Raw genomic sequence first — 17,846 nt, 5'->3', positions numbered from 1 at the left:
GTACCTTCCACAGGTTAGGAGAGTGTAAATGAGTCTGGTAGTTTGTCTATTTTTATTGTCTTTATTACTATAGTAAATATTCTATAAATATTTGTTAAAGGAGGTATGGGTATTTCGTTTTTGCTATTGGCACAGTGGCCACCGAATGGTGAGAAATTGTCTAAGATTAAGACTTGAATGAGTAAAAAGGGAGAAAACAAATCTAGTTGATATTAAAACAGTCAAAGTGAAACTCAAGGATCAGTAAAATACACATCAAGAATTTGAGTTTTCCAGTGTACATTTTGCTTACATACTTGTGGCTTTTATACCTCCTTTAGTATTAATTAACTACTGAAGTCACATGCAAAGAAACAGACTCATCTGCAAATTCCCTATGGTCTCTACCCATTGACCAAGTCATGTTTACTTCTGTGCTTAAAGACAGTCACGTTCAAGATGTGCTTTCATCATGTCTGCCTCTCCCATATCAGACTATGAAATTATGTGAATATTCATAGTCTCTTTTACATTTCGAGTTAAGCATATAAAAGGCACTAACTTTTGGTGGAAGAGTCTTTTGAAGTCTTTATTAATGAAATTGAATTTAAGTATTATTAAATTTAATATTTCTATTAAAATCTTTTTTTTTGAGATGGAGTCTTGCTCTGTCCCCCAGGCTGGAGTGCAGTGGCGCGATCTCAGCTCACTGCAATCTCCACCTCCTGGGTTCAAGCAATTCTCCTGCCTCAGCCTCCCAAGTAGCTGGGACTACAGGCACCTGCCACCATGCCCAGGTAATTTTTGTGTTTTTAGTAGAGACGGCGTTTCACCATGTTGGCCAGGCTGGTCTGGAACTCCTGACCTCAAGTGATCCACCCACCTTGGCCTCCCGAAGTGCTGGGATTACAGGCGTGAGCCACCATGCCCAACCTCTATTGTTAAAATCTTTCTCACCTTCACATTTTTCTTCCATTGTTCTCTATTTCACACAAATCTAATCATGTATTTCCCCAGCTCAGAAAGCTCTAGGGGCTCCACACTATCTGGCAAGTTAAATTGTAACTCTTGGCTCATCATTCAAGGGTCTCCATAATATAGCCCCAGCCTGCCCTTTTCTGTCGTATTTCTTGCCATATCCCCCTGCCCCCAGCCTGGCACCTTTTTGGTGAATCGTCACAGCATGACTGGCCATGTCTAACTTCGGCATATCCTTCGACGCCTCTGCTTTTGCTATTCTACTTGATATACTCTTCCCCACTTATTCAAGCCATTTTTCTACATTTTGTATGTCATCCCCAATCGCTTTGAACAAAATTAAATTCATCTTCCATGTTCCGTCAGTCCTTTCTTTGTGTAACAGCAAATTTCACACATTTGACTGATGGATGTCCAATTCATGGTAAGGTCTATGAGTGCAAGAGTACATTATAGTCACCTCTGGTCAGCTGAACAATGGCCCTCAAAGATATCCATGTCCTAATCCCTGGAACCTATGTTACCTTATAGCACAAAATAAATTTTGTAGCTGTGATTAAGCCATCCTGAGATGGGGTTTACCTGGATGGGCCCTAAATGTTACTATAAGTGTCCTTGCAAGACAAAGGCTGAAGTAGATCTGACTATGGACAGCAGAGAATATGATACGACAGTAAAGAAAGATCTGAAGATGCTACACTGCGGGCTTTGAAGATAGAAGAAGGGGCCATGAGCCACAGAATGCAAGAAGTACAGCTCTGGAGGCTGGAAGAGGATTCCTCCTAGACCCTCCTCAGGGAGCACGGCCCTGCCAACACCTTGGTTTCAGCCAAGTGGAAATGACTTCAGACTTCTGACCTCCAGAACTGCAAGAGGACAAGTATGTGTTGATTTAAGCCACCAGGTCTGTGGGAATTTGTTACAGCAGCCATAGAAAGCTAATACTCCTTTACATCCTTATAGTGCCCCTGTATTCAACAGGCATGCTTATATCTTACAGTTGTTTAGGCCCTCAATCAAACTTTCTCTACATCTGAATAGTCCCCATTTGCCATCTAGTGTTTCTGCACATAAGCCTTAGCACATATGAAAACGGTGTTTAACATGTCCCATTACTGTATAAGGGGAATCAGCGTAAATTCATTTACCTGCTGTAGCTTCACACAGCAGTGGCTGGTGGCCCAAACAGACCAAGCTGGCTGGCACATGGCTGTACTGCCACTTGGTCCTGTGAATCCCAAGAGGACTACGTGACTTTTCTGGAGGCCCTTCTTACAGGGATGGGAGTGCCACACGCTTACCCGTGAAATAACTCTTGGTAATTTTGTTTACAAAATGGGAATACAAGCCTATAAAAATCCAAGTATAGGTGTTCTGAACAAAAATTGTCCAAAGCTCGTTTACACAGCAGGGTGAACAGAAAAAGTTTACCTGAGCTTATATGGTGAACTTGAAGTTACATAGTTAATACATGTGAATACATTCTCCTTGTAAAAAGTTAAAAAAAAATCAGGTAAGGCCAAATAAAATCCCTCATGAGGATTATATGCCCCTTATAAGGACCATACACCCCTGCCTCAGTCTCCTCACTGGTTTATTTTGTTCCTGACTTACAATGGATACATGATCCAAAATAACATTTCTGAGTATTTTATCAACCAACACACACCGAAACTATAAATATATTTTGTTATGCAAGCTGAATACTAAACAATGAGACAGAGGATTTTTATTTTTTTGTTTAGGAGAGACAAACACAAAGCTCACTTTCTATCAAGTTAAACAAAATAAATTAGACTAACAATGGACGGCTCTTTCTTTCTTGTAATTCATAATTCTGTCTGGAACTCTGCCTCTCCCTTTCAACGTCATTTTGTCAGGATAGACATGAACTGTGCCAAAAGCTTGGCTGTCTGGAGCTGTTTCAATAACTCCTTCTAGGCTGACGTGATATACACCAAAAGGATCCTCAGAGTAGCCACCATCATGGGTGTGACCAGCAAAGAAACACACCACGCACTCATGAGACCAAATGACTGCCAGGGCATCTCTGTAGTTCCAGGCCAGGCACACACTGTCAGAGGCGTCTGGGTAAATGGGAAGATGGCCTGTTAGTTAAAGAAAAGAAGAGTTATGAACCAAGAAATATCTCTTCTATAAAAATAAACGGCTAAAAGCTAATACTCAGAAAAAGAAAAAAAATTGCTATCTCATTATGCAAATGAACTGAGACCAGAGAGAATTCACACACATGAGAAAACTAGGCCATCTACAGCCACGTTTCTGGAGCTTAGAAGGGTGAGACAGTTCACATGAGGTGCGACAGGCTGCTGCAGAGGCAAAACCCTGAATCTCTGAGGCCTACGTTGCCTCAAGCTGCCCAAACACTGAGGAAGATCGAGGGTGTCCTATGCAGGGCAGTCTGCAAAGGCAGCCCGAAATTGGGCAGGTGCTGTGCTGGAATCCAATCCCATTGATTTCCTTAAATATGAATGTTATATACATAGAATGATGTAACATTAAATAAAAGAGCAGGCCGGGCGTGGTGGCTCACGCCTGTAATCCCAACACTTTGGGAGGCCAAGGCAGCTGGATCATCTGAGGTCAGGAGTTCAAGACCAGCCTGGACAACATGGTGAAACCTGTTTCTACTAAAAATACAAAAATCAGCCGGGCATGGTGGTAGGTGCCTGTAGTCCCAGCTACTCGGGAGGCTGAGGCAGAAGAATTGCTTGAACCCAGCAGGCGGAGGCTGCAGTGAGCCAAGATCACACCACCACACTTCAGCCTGGGTGACAAAGGGAGACTCCGTCTCAAAAAATGTAAATATAAATAAATAAATAAACAGTTTCGGGATGGGCCATGGATTATGTGTCACTGACATAAACAATGTCTCAGAACTGATTTGTGAGACTTTAAACACCCGTGAGATCAAGGTAACCATACCCACTTTACAGATGAAAAACTGAGTTAAAACAGGGAAGATTTATACTGGCGTCCAGAGGAGATATGTGGAAGCAGAGTGAGGAGAAGTTGGAATTTCTAACAGCAACACATCTAAGATCAAGCCATGGTTCTCACTCTGAAGTACAGCTCACGTTGCATCTTCCCATTAAATCACTTTTTTCTACTGTTCATTTTTATTCTAAAATTTAAACATGCTTCTACCTAATATCTGTAATACAAGTTGCTTTTTTTTTTTTAAAGTGCATACACACGCTGATTACCACCTAAGGGCTAAGCGTCCAAAGGTGTGTGCAGCTTTCCAGCACCTCGAAGCCATACAGACTCATCTATCAAGTCCCTGCAGCATTTGACACAATTAGTTGTTCCCATCTCCCTGAAACACTTGGATTCCAGGACCCCACTGTTTCTCCTAGTGGTGTCTTTCTAGTTTTTCCCCAACTTCAATGGCCACTAATTTCCAGTCTCCTTTGCTGGTTGCCCTTCATTTCCCCAATATCTTACCAGGAGTACCTGAATGCTTGGTCCTCAGACTTCTCTATTTATACCTAATGCATTGGTGATCTCTTAGTGATTTATGTGCCTTAAATGTCATCTATACTCTTTCAACTTCCACATTTATTATCTAGCCCAAATCTCTATTCTGAATTTCAGACTTCTAATGTCTAAACTGCCCACTCAACATCTCCACTGATGTCTGGTAGGCATCTGAAACTTCTATTTCCAAACCTGAACTCCTGCCCTCTCCACTCACTCACACCCCTCATCCTGCAATGTCCCCTGTCTCAGCTAATGGCAATTCTATCCTTCCAACTGCATGGCCAAAATTCAAAAAGTAGGGTGACCTTGGGGTAGCCACCATGAAAGTTAAAAAGCAAAAGAAAATGTCTATTACACTTTAACTTTTAAACTTCACTAAAGAAAACTTCAATCATTCCATTTTTAAAAGTTTGCTTTTCCAGTTTCTAGGCTTACATCAAATGGTAGAAGAAATTTAAGAGACCGCTAAGCTAGATAGGTGTACCGCCATGAATAAAAAGGGAAGAACACAGGATCACATGGGAAAGGGGATGGAGACATAAAGCGTGGCTTCTAGTCTCAGTGCTGTCAGCAGCTCCATGATTCTGCTATGCAATTCACTCTCATTGGGCTTCAGTTTCCTTATCTTTACAATTCAAAGGCTTGCTATATGATCTCTAGCTTCCTTTCAGCTCCAGAACAGGCTGACAGAGGAAAACTTAAAAGCAGACACAAGTCAAGAAGTATCCTAGTTTCTGAGACCAGTTATTATAGAACCAAAAGGTGTCACATCATTCCAGCAACCCAAGGGCACTCATCTCTTCCAACCCTTGAATGACATTTGGTATTCGAGTGGTAGCAGAAACACTTCTGCTCCTTCTATGTGTTTTTACCACATCAGTGGAAGATTAATAAGTAAAAACTACCTTTACAGATAGAAATATAGTTTTATATAATCAACTATCTGAATAGCCTATCATTTTCAAAGGGGTTTCTTTCTTTCTTTTTTTTTTTTTTTTGAGACGGAGTTTCACTCTTGTTGCCCAGGCTGGAGTGTAGTGGGGTGATCTCGGCTCACTGCAACCTCCACCTTCTGCTTTCAGGCGATTCTCCTGCCTCAGCCTCCCGAGTAGCTGGGATTACAGGCACCTGCCACCACGCCTGGCTAATTTTTGTATTTTTAGTAGAGATGGGGTTTCACCATGTTGGCCAGGCTGGTCTCGAACTCCTGACCTCATGATCTGCCCACCTCAGCCTCCCAAAGTGCTGGGATTACAGGCATGAGCCAACGTGCTTGGTCAGGGGTTTCATATTCATAATTTCATTAGATACACTATTGAAAACACTGCAGTTTGTAGGTTTGCTATTTGCCCAGGCCCACACAGTTCATATAAACCAGAGCCAGAATGGAATCCTGTCCTTCCGGCTCTCAGTCTAGCCTTCTCACCTATTACCCCACATCAATTCTAACTCTAAACCAAGGGCTCTAATCTCAACCTCCAAACCAAGTCTCCCCACCATGCTGCAAATCCAAATTCAGTTCCGTGTATGTGTGTTTTCACGTGCGCATGTGCACACACACACGTATGTTTTAAGCACCCCTGGGTTCCTACAATCTCTGATGGCAGTGTATCCATCAAAAAATGATTCTAAATGAAAATAATACAAATCTAACTTCCTTGTGACTGTGTGGGAGGCACAGCTAGAGAACTGCACAGTGCTCAATGGCAGCCGAGCCTTTAGCCCGCATCCCGTGATACCAGGGGATGCATTTTGCTGCATCTAGGCAGCAGTGGCCTCTGGTGGCCACTTTGCTGACAGGCAGGTCTCGAAGGCTGAGATTTGGCATGGTCCCCGAACTGAATTTCTCACTTAGAAATTACTTCATTAGGGTTGATTCCAAGTCTTTGCTATTGTGAATAGTGCCGCAATAAACATACGTGTGCATGTGTCTTTGTAGTAGCATAATTTATAATCCTTTGGGTATATACCCAGTAGTGGGATGGCTGGGTCATATGGTACATCTAGTTCTAGATCCTTGAGGAATCACCATACTGTTTTCCATAATGGTTGAACTAGTTTACAATCCCACCAACAGTGTAAAAGTGTTCCTATTTCTCCACATCCTCTCCAACACCTATTGTTTCCTGATTTTTTAATGATTGCCATTCTAACTGGTGTGAGATGGTATCTCATTGTGGTTTTGATTTGCATTTCTCTGATGGCCAGTGATGATGAGCATTTTTTCATGTGTCTGTTGGCTGTATGAATGTCTTCTTTTGAGAAATGTCTGTTCATATCCTTTCCCCACTTTTTGATGGGGTTGTTTGTTTTTTTCTTGTATATTTGTTTGAGTTCTTTGTAGATTCTGGAAATTAGCCCTTTGTCAGATGAGTAGATTGCAAAAATGTTCTCCCATTCTGTAGGTTGCCTGTTCACTCTGATGGTAGTTTCTTTTGCTGTGCAGAAGCTCTTTAGTTTAATTAGATCCCATTTGTCAATTTTGGCTTTTGCTGCCGTTGCTTTTGGTGTTTTAGACATGAAGTCCTTGCCCATGCCTATGTCCTGAATGGTACTACCTAGATTTTCTTCTAGGGTTTTTATGGTATTAGGTCTAACATTTAAGTCTCTAATCCATCTTGAATTAATCTTCGTATAAGGAGTAAGGAAAGGATCCAGTTTCAGCTTTCTACTTATGGCTAGCCAATTTTCCCAGCACCATTTATTAAATAGGGAATCCTTTCCCCATTTCTTGTTTTTGTCAGGTTTGTCAAAGATCAGATGGTTGTAGATGTGTGGCATTATTTCACAATAGCAAAGACTTGGAATCAACCCAAATGTCCATCAGTGACAGACTGGATTAAGAAAACGTGGCACGGGCCGGGCGCGGTGGCTCAAGCCTGTAATCCCAGCACTTTGGGAGGCCGAGACGGGCGGATCACGAGGTCAGGAGATAGAGACCATCCTGGCTAACATGGTGAAACCCCGTCTCTACTAAAAAATACAAAAAACTAGCCGGGCGAGGTGGCGGGCGCCTGTAGTCCCAGCTACTCGGAGGCTGAGGCAGGAGAATGGCGGGAACCCAGGAGGCGGAGCTTGCAGTGAGCTGAGATCTGGCCACTGCACTCCAGCCCAGGCGACAGAGCGAGACTCCGTCTCAAAAAAAAAAAAAAAAAAAAGAAAACGTGGCACATATACACCATGGAATACTATGCAGCCATAAAAAAGGATGAGTTTGTGTCCTTTGTAGGGACATGGATGCAGCTGGAAACCATCATTCTTAGCAAACTATCACAAGAAGAGAAAACCAAACACCGCATGTTCTCACTCATAGGTGGGAACTGAACAATGAGCTCACTTGGACTCGGGAAGGGGAACATCACACACTGGGGCCTATCATGGGGAGGGGGGAGGGGGGAGGGATTGCATTGGGGAGTTATACCTGATATAAATGATGAATTGATGGGTGCTGATGAGTTGATGGGTGCAGCACACCAACATGGCACATGTATACATATGTAACAAACCTGCACGTTATGCACATGTACCCTAGAACTTAAAGTATAATAAAAATAAATAAAAAAAAATAAAAAAAAAAGAAATTACTTCATTAGAGTTTAAGAAATTCAAGGCTTCCTACCTTGAGGAAAGGATCTACGCCTTGGTACTGACTTCCACCAACAAATTGTTTAGTGTGGCGTCAAGCTCCTTTATAAGCTGATTGCAACCTGGATTCCACACTTCAGAATTCAGCTCAGTGTTTTTTGTTTGTGCTTGGCTTTATTTATGTATGTATTTATTTATTTTTGAGATAAGATCTTTGTCACCCAGGCTGGAGTGCAGTGGCACAATCTCGGCTCACTGCAACCTCCACCTCCTGGTTCATGCAATTCTCCTGCCTCAGCCTCTCAAGCAGCTGGAGCTACAGGCGCGTGCCACCGTGCCCTGCTAACGTTTTTTTGTATTTTTAGTAGAGATGGGGTTTCATCATGTTGGCCAGGCTGAATTCAGCTTGTTTTTAATTTTGAGTCAAGTTTCTTAGTGATTTTTATGTCTTAGTTATCACGGTGAAGTCATCTCACCTTTGGGTTCTTGCTTCTCTCATGGAGAGAAGGTTTAAAAAAACAACAACAACTTAAAAAAGCCAAACTCCTGGAGTTTTTATTTTTGTATTAATGTCAATATTCTGCTAGTGATATTATACTAAAGTTTTACAAAATGTTAACGTTGGGGGAAACGGCAAAGCATAGAATTGATTGCTCTGAATTATTTCTTATAAATGCATGTGAATCTACAATGATTTCAATAATAATAATAATGTTTAAAAGAGAAATTACTTCATAAACTGATCTCATTTGAGGAAATTCGACTTTGAACCTAAAAGGCCAACTCACAGGCTCCAATATATGGCAAGATGTTTGTTATTTACGTTTTCCTGGTTCATTCTTAAATGTTAATCTTATATTCAGGTGGTTTCTCAATAGAAATGTTTAAACTAAGTGTCCATTTTATAGAAAGAGGATAGCAAAACACAAATATTGTTAGTATGCTTTAACACCTAACTTTTCCCAATCTCTGAAATGTTAGTGTAATCAGATAATTTAAATACTTACTCACAATCACCACCTTTTCTTGGTTTGTATCAGAGAATGTAAGCACTTCATTCAACCAGTTTAGCTGTTCTTGGCTGAATCCTCCATTAAACTGGACAAACTGGGGCTCAGAAAGTCCTGAAATGAATGCAGTAAGTTAGACCCATCAAAAGTCATTTTTTCCCCTCATTTGGACATTCAAATTTAGTTAATGTAGGGACATTTGTTTTTTCTTTAGGAACATCTGATTAGCAATAATCAACTTAACATAGGAAATCACAAGCATTTAGAGAAATATATAAATAAATTACACTGCATCTCACTCTTGACAGTCCCCTGCTTACTTCGCTGGCTTTCCATTAGATTAAAAATGCAAACTTCTTATTAAGTCCATTGAGCCACTACATAGTCTTGGCCCTGTTTACACTCAAAATCATCTTGTACCTCACTGGCCCTTTCCTGTGCTCTTCAACAGTGCTCAAGTCTTATTCCATTTAGTGCCTGTGCATGTTTTTCCCTCAGTCTGCTAACTCCCTATGCCCATTCTTTCCAAGGGAGACTCCTCCTTGTCATTTAGGTCTCAGCTTAAATATCTTTTTCCTTGGAGAGGCTTTCCCTAATCACCTAATCTAAAATAGTAACCCTAATCCTTTTCCACAACACTCTTGGCAGCACTTATGACCATGGAAATCATCTTGTTTCTGTTTCATTTATCATCTGTCTTGCCCACTTACTGTGTTTGTTCCCTCCATTCCATCCATCAAAAAGTAATATTGTTAGTATTGTTTATAGCTCGGAATAGCTACCCCTGGAAAAAGTGCCCGGCCTAGAACAGGCATTTAAAATATCTGTTAATTTAATCAATCTTGAATCAGCTGTAACCAATCCATGTGAGAGCGGGCTTGTGAGAAATCCTGACCCTGAACAAGTGACAATATTCTTTTACCTTAATTGTCCATCTTCCTGCTGAATAAAAGGTAGTTGAAGAATTTAAAGACAATCTATTAGATTCTCAGCTCAAAGGAATAATTCACCTTGAGGACTATTCAGTTCCGTATTTGGATTGTGCTCCCTCAATATCTTCATACACTGCTCGTATCTTGGAGAAGACTGATCCATGCCCAAGACACTCAAGTCATACGCATCAAGTAAAACGAACCGGAATTTAGGGAATGGTACAAAATGATAAGCATAATAATCCTCTGAAGGCATGGTCTCGGGATGATGTACAATCTGATCTTCTAGAAACTTAGTGTTAAGTTTAGAGAGTGTTAAATACTCTCTACTGAAGTTATAGAATTCATGGTTTCCCCATGTATGATGAACTGGAACTTTAAGCCTCTTGAATGTGTCCATAACAAGTTCTAGGGACCTCTCGGATGCATTATACTGTGCATTATATCCATCAATGATATCTCCAAGCTGAAGGACACAACAGGGCGTGCTGCTTTCATTATTCCAGTCTTCAATGGCGCCCTGTAAGTGAAGAAGACTATGTCTGTAGTATCGCCGCCTGGTTCCTTGAAAATTAAAGCCATCTTCTAAGTCAGCATATTGAACATCTGCAATAACGCCAAAGGAGAAAAGACGCTCTGAACTCTCACTTAGGGCTTCAGGACTGGGTTTATCATCCATAACCTCCAAACAGGTTTCTAAATCAACTAAAGTAAAAAAAGATAGCTAAATTATAAACGTTTTAATTTCCCAATTTCACTGAAGAAAATGATAAAGGGAATGTTAAAGGTTAATTCATTAGACAGCTTGGTACAGGAAAAAGTACATGGGCTTTAGAGTCCAACAGTCTTAGGTCTAAACTCCTAACCCTCTAAAACACTTGCTTTCTCTTCTGGAAAATAGATGATAATCTCTTTCAGAAGAGTAACAATTTATAAAAGGTACTATCCTATCAATAAATAGACATTCTAATGCTAATAAAGTCCAATTTAAATCTGGAATAATTGCTGATTTTTAAGAAATACTCATTTTAAACACACACACACCTGTCCCACAAACACCAAACAATTCTATCAAAACTTCAAGATTATTCGTTTTAGAAAGCTGTATATTACATTCATTCACTGTATATACTTTGCAAAAGATTCCTATTATGGGTTATTTTGTGTCAGGCTGAATCTTTTCTCTTCCTTGGCGGGTAGGTCACCCAAAATAAGTTTCTCAAATTTTATATCTGAAGTAATAGGTGAGGGGGAGGCAATGCAGATATGAAAGGGGAGGAATAATTTTAAATGACAACAACAAAAAAATCCAGCACAAAAACTAACTGATGTGACTATTATTTCTGTGAGCAGTGGTTCCTGGTTCTTCAATAGTTGGGATTAAAATTTGCTTTTTTTGTTTGTGTTTTTTTTTTCTTTTTGACAGGGTCACTATGTTGCCCAGGCTGGTCTTGGACTCAAGCAATCCTTCCACCTCAGCCTCCCAAGTAGCTGGGATTACAGGTGTGAGACACCACACCCAGCCCTGGATCCTAATTTGAACCAGGGTTTTTTTTTTTTTATTTTAAACTTGAATATTAACCTACCCCACATCAAAACAGAAAAGATGAAATCTTTTCTTCTGATAAATGATCTCTGCCCTGCCTCAGTGGCCAAAAAGAGCAAGATTTAAACTTGAAAAAACTATTACTCGATTGTTTAAACTGTAAATTATAATCTCTTAAACGAGCCCAGAACGCTAATGATTCAAACAAAAATCAAAGGCCAAGATCCTAAATTGTCAATGATTTTTGTCATAAAGACTATAGTAATAAACTGTTGCTGTGGTGTCTGAATTACTTAAAACCTAAAAATTCACTTGACTTTCTAAAATTACTTTCAGACGCCTCATCTCTAGTCATTTGACAAATATATCTACAGAGTTCCTACTTAAACCTCTATGGACATGTAAAATCCCAACTCTAAGAGTACTCCTATAACAACTCTAAGAGTACTAATAAGAGATGAAAACAACTCCACAATTGGAATAAGGATAAGACTTCAATTTGACTTATCTGAGAATTAGGGGCCTCTTTTCATCCTAAAACTGTTGTTACTAATGATACACTCTTTAATCCACCTAATTATGAGTTTCAGCTACTTTCTTCCTTAATCTGGTTGGGTATAACTAGCCCTAAAATAGGTAACAGCACCATAAAGAGATGGAAATCCTATACTTTTTTCAGTTTGCCTGTTTCTTCCTGCAGCCCCTATCTGAAAATCTCATTAGATATCAAGTCAGTAAGTATGTATGAGGATGTATAAATTAGAGGTAATCTGATTGGAAAAGCAGGTAACTTCAATACAATTACAGGAAATACAAAAATCCATCTAAGTCAGTTTAAAAATCTCTAGCCTTATGTTAGGTTTCAAATATTTGCGATTCCAAGTTCAGATTAATAGAAGAATCAAATCAGAAGATAACTTAGCAAGTATATAACATGAATATTATCACCAAGGTTAAGAGAAAACTATTTCTGGGGGGTGATCTTATCCCCTGCCAAGTGAGCTTGTTTTTGTCTTTAAACTCAGAGCCTTTATGGTGATATGTGTTGTGGATCTCCTGGAGGGGATTTAGTCCCAATGAATTGGATCTTCTCTCCACAAGACAGCTGTTATTTTTGCCTACCCAGCATTCATTTCCTGTTCTTAAGGTGACAGCACCCCAATTTTTCTCTAGGCATTTATCCAATTCCCCACTCTCAGTTCTTGTGGTCTGACCTCCATCCCCATTCACTGGCTAGGGAAGTGAAATAGCAGACACATGGCCCAGACCTGGCCAATAAAAGCCCAGTTTCCTCTGGCCAGTTAGGGGTAGGCATGCAACTCAAGCTAGGTCACAATAAGCATCAGCCCTGGGACAGGCGCTGCTGGCACTACTAGCAAAAGTAGTCACTGTCTCCTACGCTGATAAACTAAGGCTTCAATTTTTGGAGAAAAATGAATGGACAAGAAATCCAACACAGAAGGAAACAATTCCGAATGATGGAAAGACAGAGATTTCTGAAAACATTAGTTGAATACCTAAATTCACCTGTCCCTGCTAGAACCATCTCTGGTCATTCAGTTACACATATCAGCACATAAATTCTCCTGGGCTTAAAGCTAAATCAAATTTATTTTCTGTCATTTGATACCAAAATCCACTCAAATACACCTTCTACTGGAACACAGTTCAGCTGAGAAAAACTCAAGGCTATCCTAAGAACTGGCAATTTTTAAGGAAAGTTAATGTGGAGAGAAGCACCAAGGAGCGCACTTCAAAACAGCAATGTGTTCTAGGGGAAAAAGAGCGATCCAAAGTGTTGAATATACACGGCTTTTAAAAATAAGGTTAGTATCCCTTTATCCAAAATGCTTGGGACCAGAAGTGTTTTAGATTTCAAACTTTTTCAGATTTTGGAATATACTTAACAGTTGAGCATTCCTGATCTGAAAATCCAAAATCCAAAATGCTCCAATGAACATTTCCTTTGAGCTTTATGTTGGTGCTCAAGTTTCTGATTTGGGGGCATTTCAGATTTCAGAAACATATTCAGGGAAGACAGGATCAGAAGTGAGTATGTCAGGGCAAAAAGAACCAGGTGGTTAGGGAACTGACTCTCCTAGGGAGTTCAGCCTTCCCTTTCTTGGTTCAGGGAGACATTGGGGGAGCTCAGAAAGATTGATCCTGGTGAACAGAGAGATCAAAAACTCAAAGCCACCTCCAATGAGGAAATTTAGAATTAATAAGCACTCTAATGTCAGAAATTTTTTCAAACTAGCTCCCTCCCTCCACCAAATACAGACACACAAAAAAACCAGTGAGTAGAGGATAATTGCTGAAGCTAGGAATGCATGCAAGAGGTTTATTCTAACTACTTTTATGTGTGTTTAAAAATGTATATATAGGCCAGGCACGGTGGCTCACGCCTGTAATCCCAGCACTCTGAGAGGCCAAAGCGGGCGGATCACGAGGTCAGGAGATTGAGACCATCCTGGCTAACATGGTGAAACCCCATCTCTACTAAAAATACAAAAATTAGCTGGGTGTGGTGGCAGGCATCTGTAGTCCCAGCTACTCAAGACGCTGAGGTAGGAGAATGGCGTGAACCCGGGAGGCAGAGCTGGCAGTGAACAAAGATCGTGCTACTGCACTCCAGCCTGGGCAACACAGCGAGACTCCATCTCAAAAAAAAAAAGAAAAAAAATTTTAAAGTTTAAAAAAAAATTCAAAAATTTAGAGAAAATCAAACCTGGAAAAATTAGAAGACCTAAGGAAATATTTCGCTTTTGAATAGAAAGGAGAATGGCAAGTTTTTAGTGAACTTTGTTTTCAAAGTCTGCCTGCACCATTTATTATATGCTACATTATCTAAGTTTTAAAGAGGTGTTATGAAGTGCTGAAAGCTGCTTTGAAAGGAAAGACCCAGAACTGAATTATAGTCCTCGTGTTTCCTGGAGCAAAATAACCTTCAACAGGTTATTGTGAGCTTCAACTGAGTTATGATCACAGTAAACTATTACTTTGTAAATCTCTGTAAACCATAAAGTACTATATGCATGTTAAGAAAATAATTTTAAAATTATATATCTGAAAATCCGTCTAATGAGCCTCAGATAACTGAAACTACTGCAACATTTTAATAGAAGAGAATAATGTAGAAAAGTTTGTAAGAGTTGCTCTCAAAATTCCCATCAAGTCATGGTACAGGGTAAGTAGGCAGCATTTTGAGAAAACCACCTTACGCATAATTTTTTTTTTTTTTTTTCTGAGACAGGGTCTGGCTCTGTTGCCTGTTGCCCAGGCTGGAGTGCAGTGGTGCAATCACGGCTCACTGTAGCCTCGACTTCCTGGGCTCAAGTGATCCTCCCAATTCAGCCTCCCTGGTAGCTAGGACTACAGGCAGGTACCAACACACCTGGCCTTTTTTTTTTTTTTGACTTTTTTTGTTTTGTTTTTATAGAGATAGGGTTTTGCCATGTTGCCCAGGCTGGTCTCAAGCTCCTGAGCTCGAGTGATCCACCTGCCTCAGGCCTCCCAAATCCAAGGATGCTTAATTACTGAAAAGTTGCTACAAGATCATACTAATAAAACTTCTCCAATACTTAAGATCGGCAGAAGGCTGAAGTTCCTTGTGGAAAGCCTTCAAGCATCAATAATGAACTTGTAAAAGAAGTAGCTCTATCCTGAAAAAAGTATGTTTCCTTCACTCTATTGTCAAAGGTGAAGGGGGCAGCAGGGGAAGTCTAGAGATTAATAAAGAGAGACTCTGTTCAGAGAAACTATTGTTAACAGAGGCTCCTAGCCTAAGGGTGCAGCAAACGTTTTCTATGCAGAGAGCATACCAAAAGGAAAGTTAAGTTGGGGCAGGAAATGTTTGTGGTTAGGAGTTAGGCACAAGGGGCAGGGGTCTGGAACAAAATTGAAGTAAACACATTAGGGTGCTGGGAAGTTCACAAAAAGTTAGGGCCTAGCTGTCCCAGTCAAACCAGCCTAAAGTTATGTCAAGAACAAAATCGAATCACTATTGATAGAACCAATATCAGATGATACTAATCCATGCCCTGCTTCTCTCAAGAAAAATATCTAAATTGGGGCCGGGTACGGTGGCTCATGCCTGTAATCCTAGCACTTTGGGAGGCTGAGGCGGGCGGATCACATCAGGAAATTGAGACCATCCTGGCTAACACGATGAAACACCGTCTCTACTAAAAATACATTAAAAAAAAAAATTTAGCCAGGCATGGTGGCACACGCCTGTAGTCCCAGCTACTTGGGAGGATGAGGCAGGAGAATCACTTGAACCCAGGAGGCGGAGGTTGCAGTGAGCTGAGATCGCACCACTGCACACTCCAGCCTGGGAGACAGAGGGAGACTGAGTCTCAAAAAACAAAAAGAAAGAAAAGAAAAAAGAAAAATATCTAACCTGGAAAACAAAACATAAACCTCATTTGTTAACTTTGTTGGTTTCACAGCAGTAATAAAAGTGATAAGGTTTATACAAGATAACAATGTAGGCACCTTCTGGCACTAAAGTTTCATGGGTCCTTGCCCTCTGGCTCAGGTGTTAGTAGCAACTCATCCAAAATGCAGTTACAAAACACCTACTTTAAGCCAGGAACTATTTTATTTTTATTTTACTTATTTTTTAGAGGCATAGTCTTGCTTTGTTGCCTAGACTGGAATGCAGTGGCCTGATCACAGCTCACTGCAGTTTCAAACTCCTAGGCTCCAGCGATCCACTCACCTCCGCCTCCCAAAATGATGGCATTACAGGTGTGAGCCACCACATCTGGCCCCAAGAACTGTTTTCAATGATAGCATTTTATTTAATATTATAAAATTAATATGAAGAAGTTGCTACTAAAAGAAGCACTTTAGCAAATAAAATTTAATAGATCAGCTAGAAACACTGACTTCAATCTTAATTTGGGTGTCTGATCAGGTAACCTACAATTGGGCAATTAGAGATGAACAATACTTTTTGTATGCTATTTGCCTGACTACACAAGGTACTTTTATGTCGTTTTGTCAATTACAGGAAAAAATTATCCCTGGGCAAACAAATACACAAAGATAAAAGAGTAAAAATCTTACCCACGGGCAACTTTAAGATAGAAAACAATAGTTTGATTAACAACTTGAAGTGCTGAACAAACATTTAAGAACTCCGGCAGAAATTTCTGAAAATCCTAGTCCAACCGAGAATCAAGAAACACAGGTTAACAGGATGCTCTGTTACTGGGTTAGAGAGCAGCACAGTTGGCTAGTATGGCCAACTCATAGAAAACAAGCAAACCAACCATGCTCTGGTCCAACACTCACCAGAGCACGAGTTTCTCCTACTCGGTGTCGGTCCTTTGGGGGGAAAAAAAAAGCCACACAGGAGCGGGATCTGTAGTTAAGTAATTAGAGGTTTTTGCAAAGCAACCACCGAGGTAGGGGCGGGGTGGGAGTGGTTAATATTGCGGATCTTAAAGATATAAATAAAGGCAGATGGAATGAAGTTAGACTTGTACAAGGAACGAAAAACATACGAATGCTCTTGGCCTCATTAATAAGGAACATAAGCAGTTCCGGACGAGAAACCCATAACAAACTTCAAATCACGAAACTTTAGGGAGCAAGGGAGTCCGTGAGAGTATTTTAAGAAACTGGGGCCCAGAAAGACTAAGTTAAGGGACGGGATATCATGCCGTCTACACTTCTTTATACACTGCTATGCTTTATTAATTAGGTTACAATATAATGTTAAATAACTAGAAGCGCTGGGCATTTAAAGTTCTTCCAGACCACCCAAACCACTCAAATTATCCTAATTAGCAATTTTTTTTAAAGTTACAGATTATTTCAATTGCAATGGGTCGGTTTCTATTTCAAAGACGTAAAGGAGTCAACAATCTTGCACTTCCTCTTGGCCGGCAGGACGACGTTGACAAAGTCTGCCAGACAAGGTAGGGTTACGGGGGCTGCCCAGTCCTGTGGGTTTCTAGGCAGTGTGTTCTCTCTTCCGAGGTTGGGGTGTCCCCGGGGCGAGGAGCTAGCTGTGGTCACCGAAGCCCCCGACCAAGGCGGCGCGCCCCCAGCGCTTGGGGCCGCCTTGCCTCGGCTCAGCCGCGCACCTGGACCCCTAAGGCATCCCCCTTCCCGTGGCTCCGCGGTCCCGTGGCACCGCCCAGCCCGCGCCTGACCCGCCTCCAGCCGCAAGGAACTACCTACCGTGCACCGGCCCCTCAGCTGAACGAATCCTGACTACGGGCTAAGCAACCGCGCCAAGCAACCGCGCCACCAACGAGCGGGACGGACAGAGCGGCTCCTTCCGACTTCCGGAGGAAG

At 41.0% G+C, this 17,846-nt stretch overlaps 1 protein-coding gene across 2 annotated transcripts; it reads right to left on the bottom strand.

The window, feature by feature from the left end:
- Positions 1-957: 957 nt before the first annotated feature.
- Positions 958-17,842, bottom strand: ADPRM (ADP-ribose/CDP-alcohol diphosphatase, manganese dependent). 2 transcript variants are annotated; one of them, XM_023190857.3, is made up of 4 exons: positions 17,730-17,842; positions 10,067-10,693; positions 9,058-9,170; positions 958-3,065 (listed from the first exon to the last, which is right to left on the bottom strand). In XM_023190857.3, the coding sequence occupies exons 2-4, from the start codon at positions 10,665-10,667 to the stop codon at positions 2,895-2,897; spliced, it is 885 nt and encodes a 294-aa protein (XP_023046625.1). In that variant the 5' UTR covers positions 10,668-10,693; positions 17,730-17,842; the 3' UTR covers positions 958-2,894. The 2 variants fall into 2 exon arrangements, with proteins under 2 accessions (XP_023046625.1, XP_023046624.1); XM_023190856.3 differs by having other exon boundaries at positions 2,662-3,065; positions 9,054-9,170.
- Positions 17,843-17,846: the final 4 nt, after the last annotated feature.

The sequence above is a fragment of the Piliocolobus tephrosceles genome, chromosome 16, assembly GCF_002776525.5.
Source record: "Piliocolobus tephrosceles isolate RC106 chromosome 16, ASM277652v3, whole genome shotgun sequence".
NCBI lineage: Eukaryota > Metazoa > Chordata > Mammalia > Primates > Cercopithecidae > Piliocolobus > Piliocolobus tephrosceles.
This window is presented reverse-complemented; position numbering and strand designations above follow the sequence as displayed.

Bases quoted from the DNA above. Each gene is read 5' to 3' on its own strand.
- ADPRM (XM_023190856.3), bottom strand. From the start codon at position 10,667: ATGGATGATAAACCCAGTCCTGAAGCCCTAAGTGAGAGTTCAGAGCGT. The intron at 9,171-10,066 runs GTGAATTATTCC...CATTCATTTCAG, and splicing joins GGAACTGAATAGTCCTCAAG to GACTTTCTGAGCCCCAGTTT. The intron at 3,066-9,053 runs GTAAGTATTTAA...TTTAACTAACAG, and splicing joins AGAAAAGGTGGTGATTGTGA to GCCATCTTCCCATTTACCCA.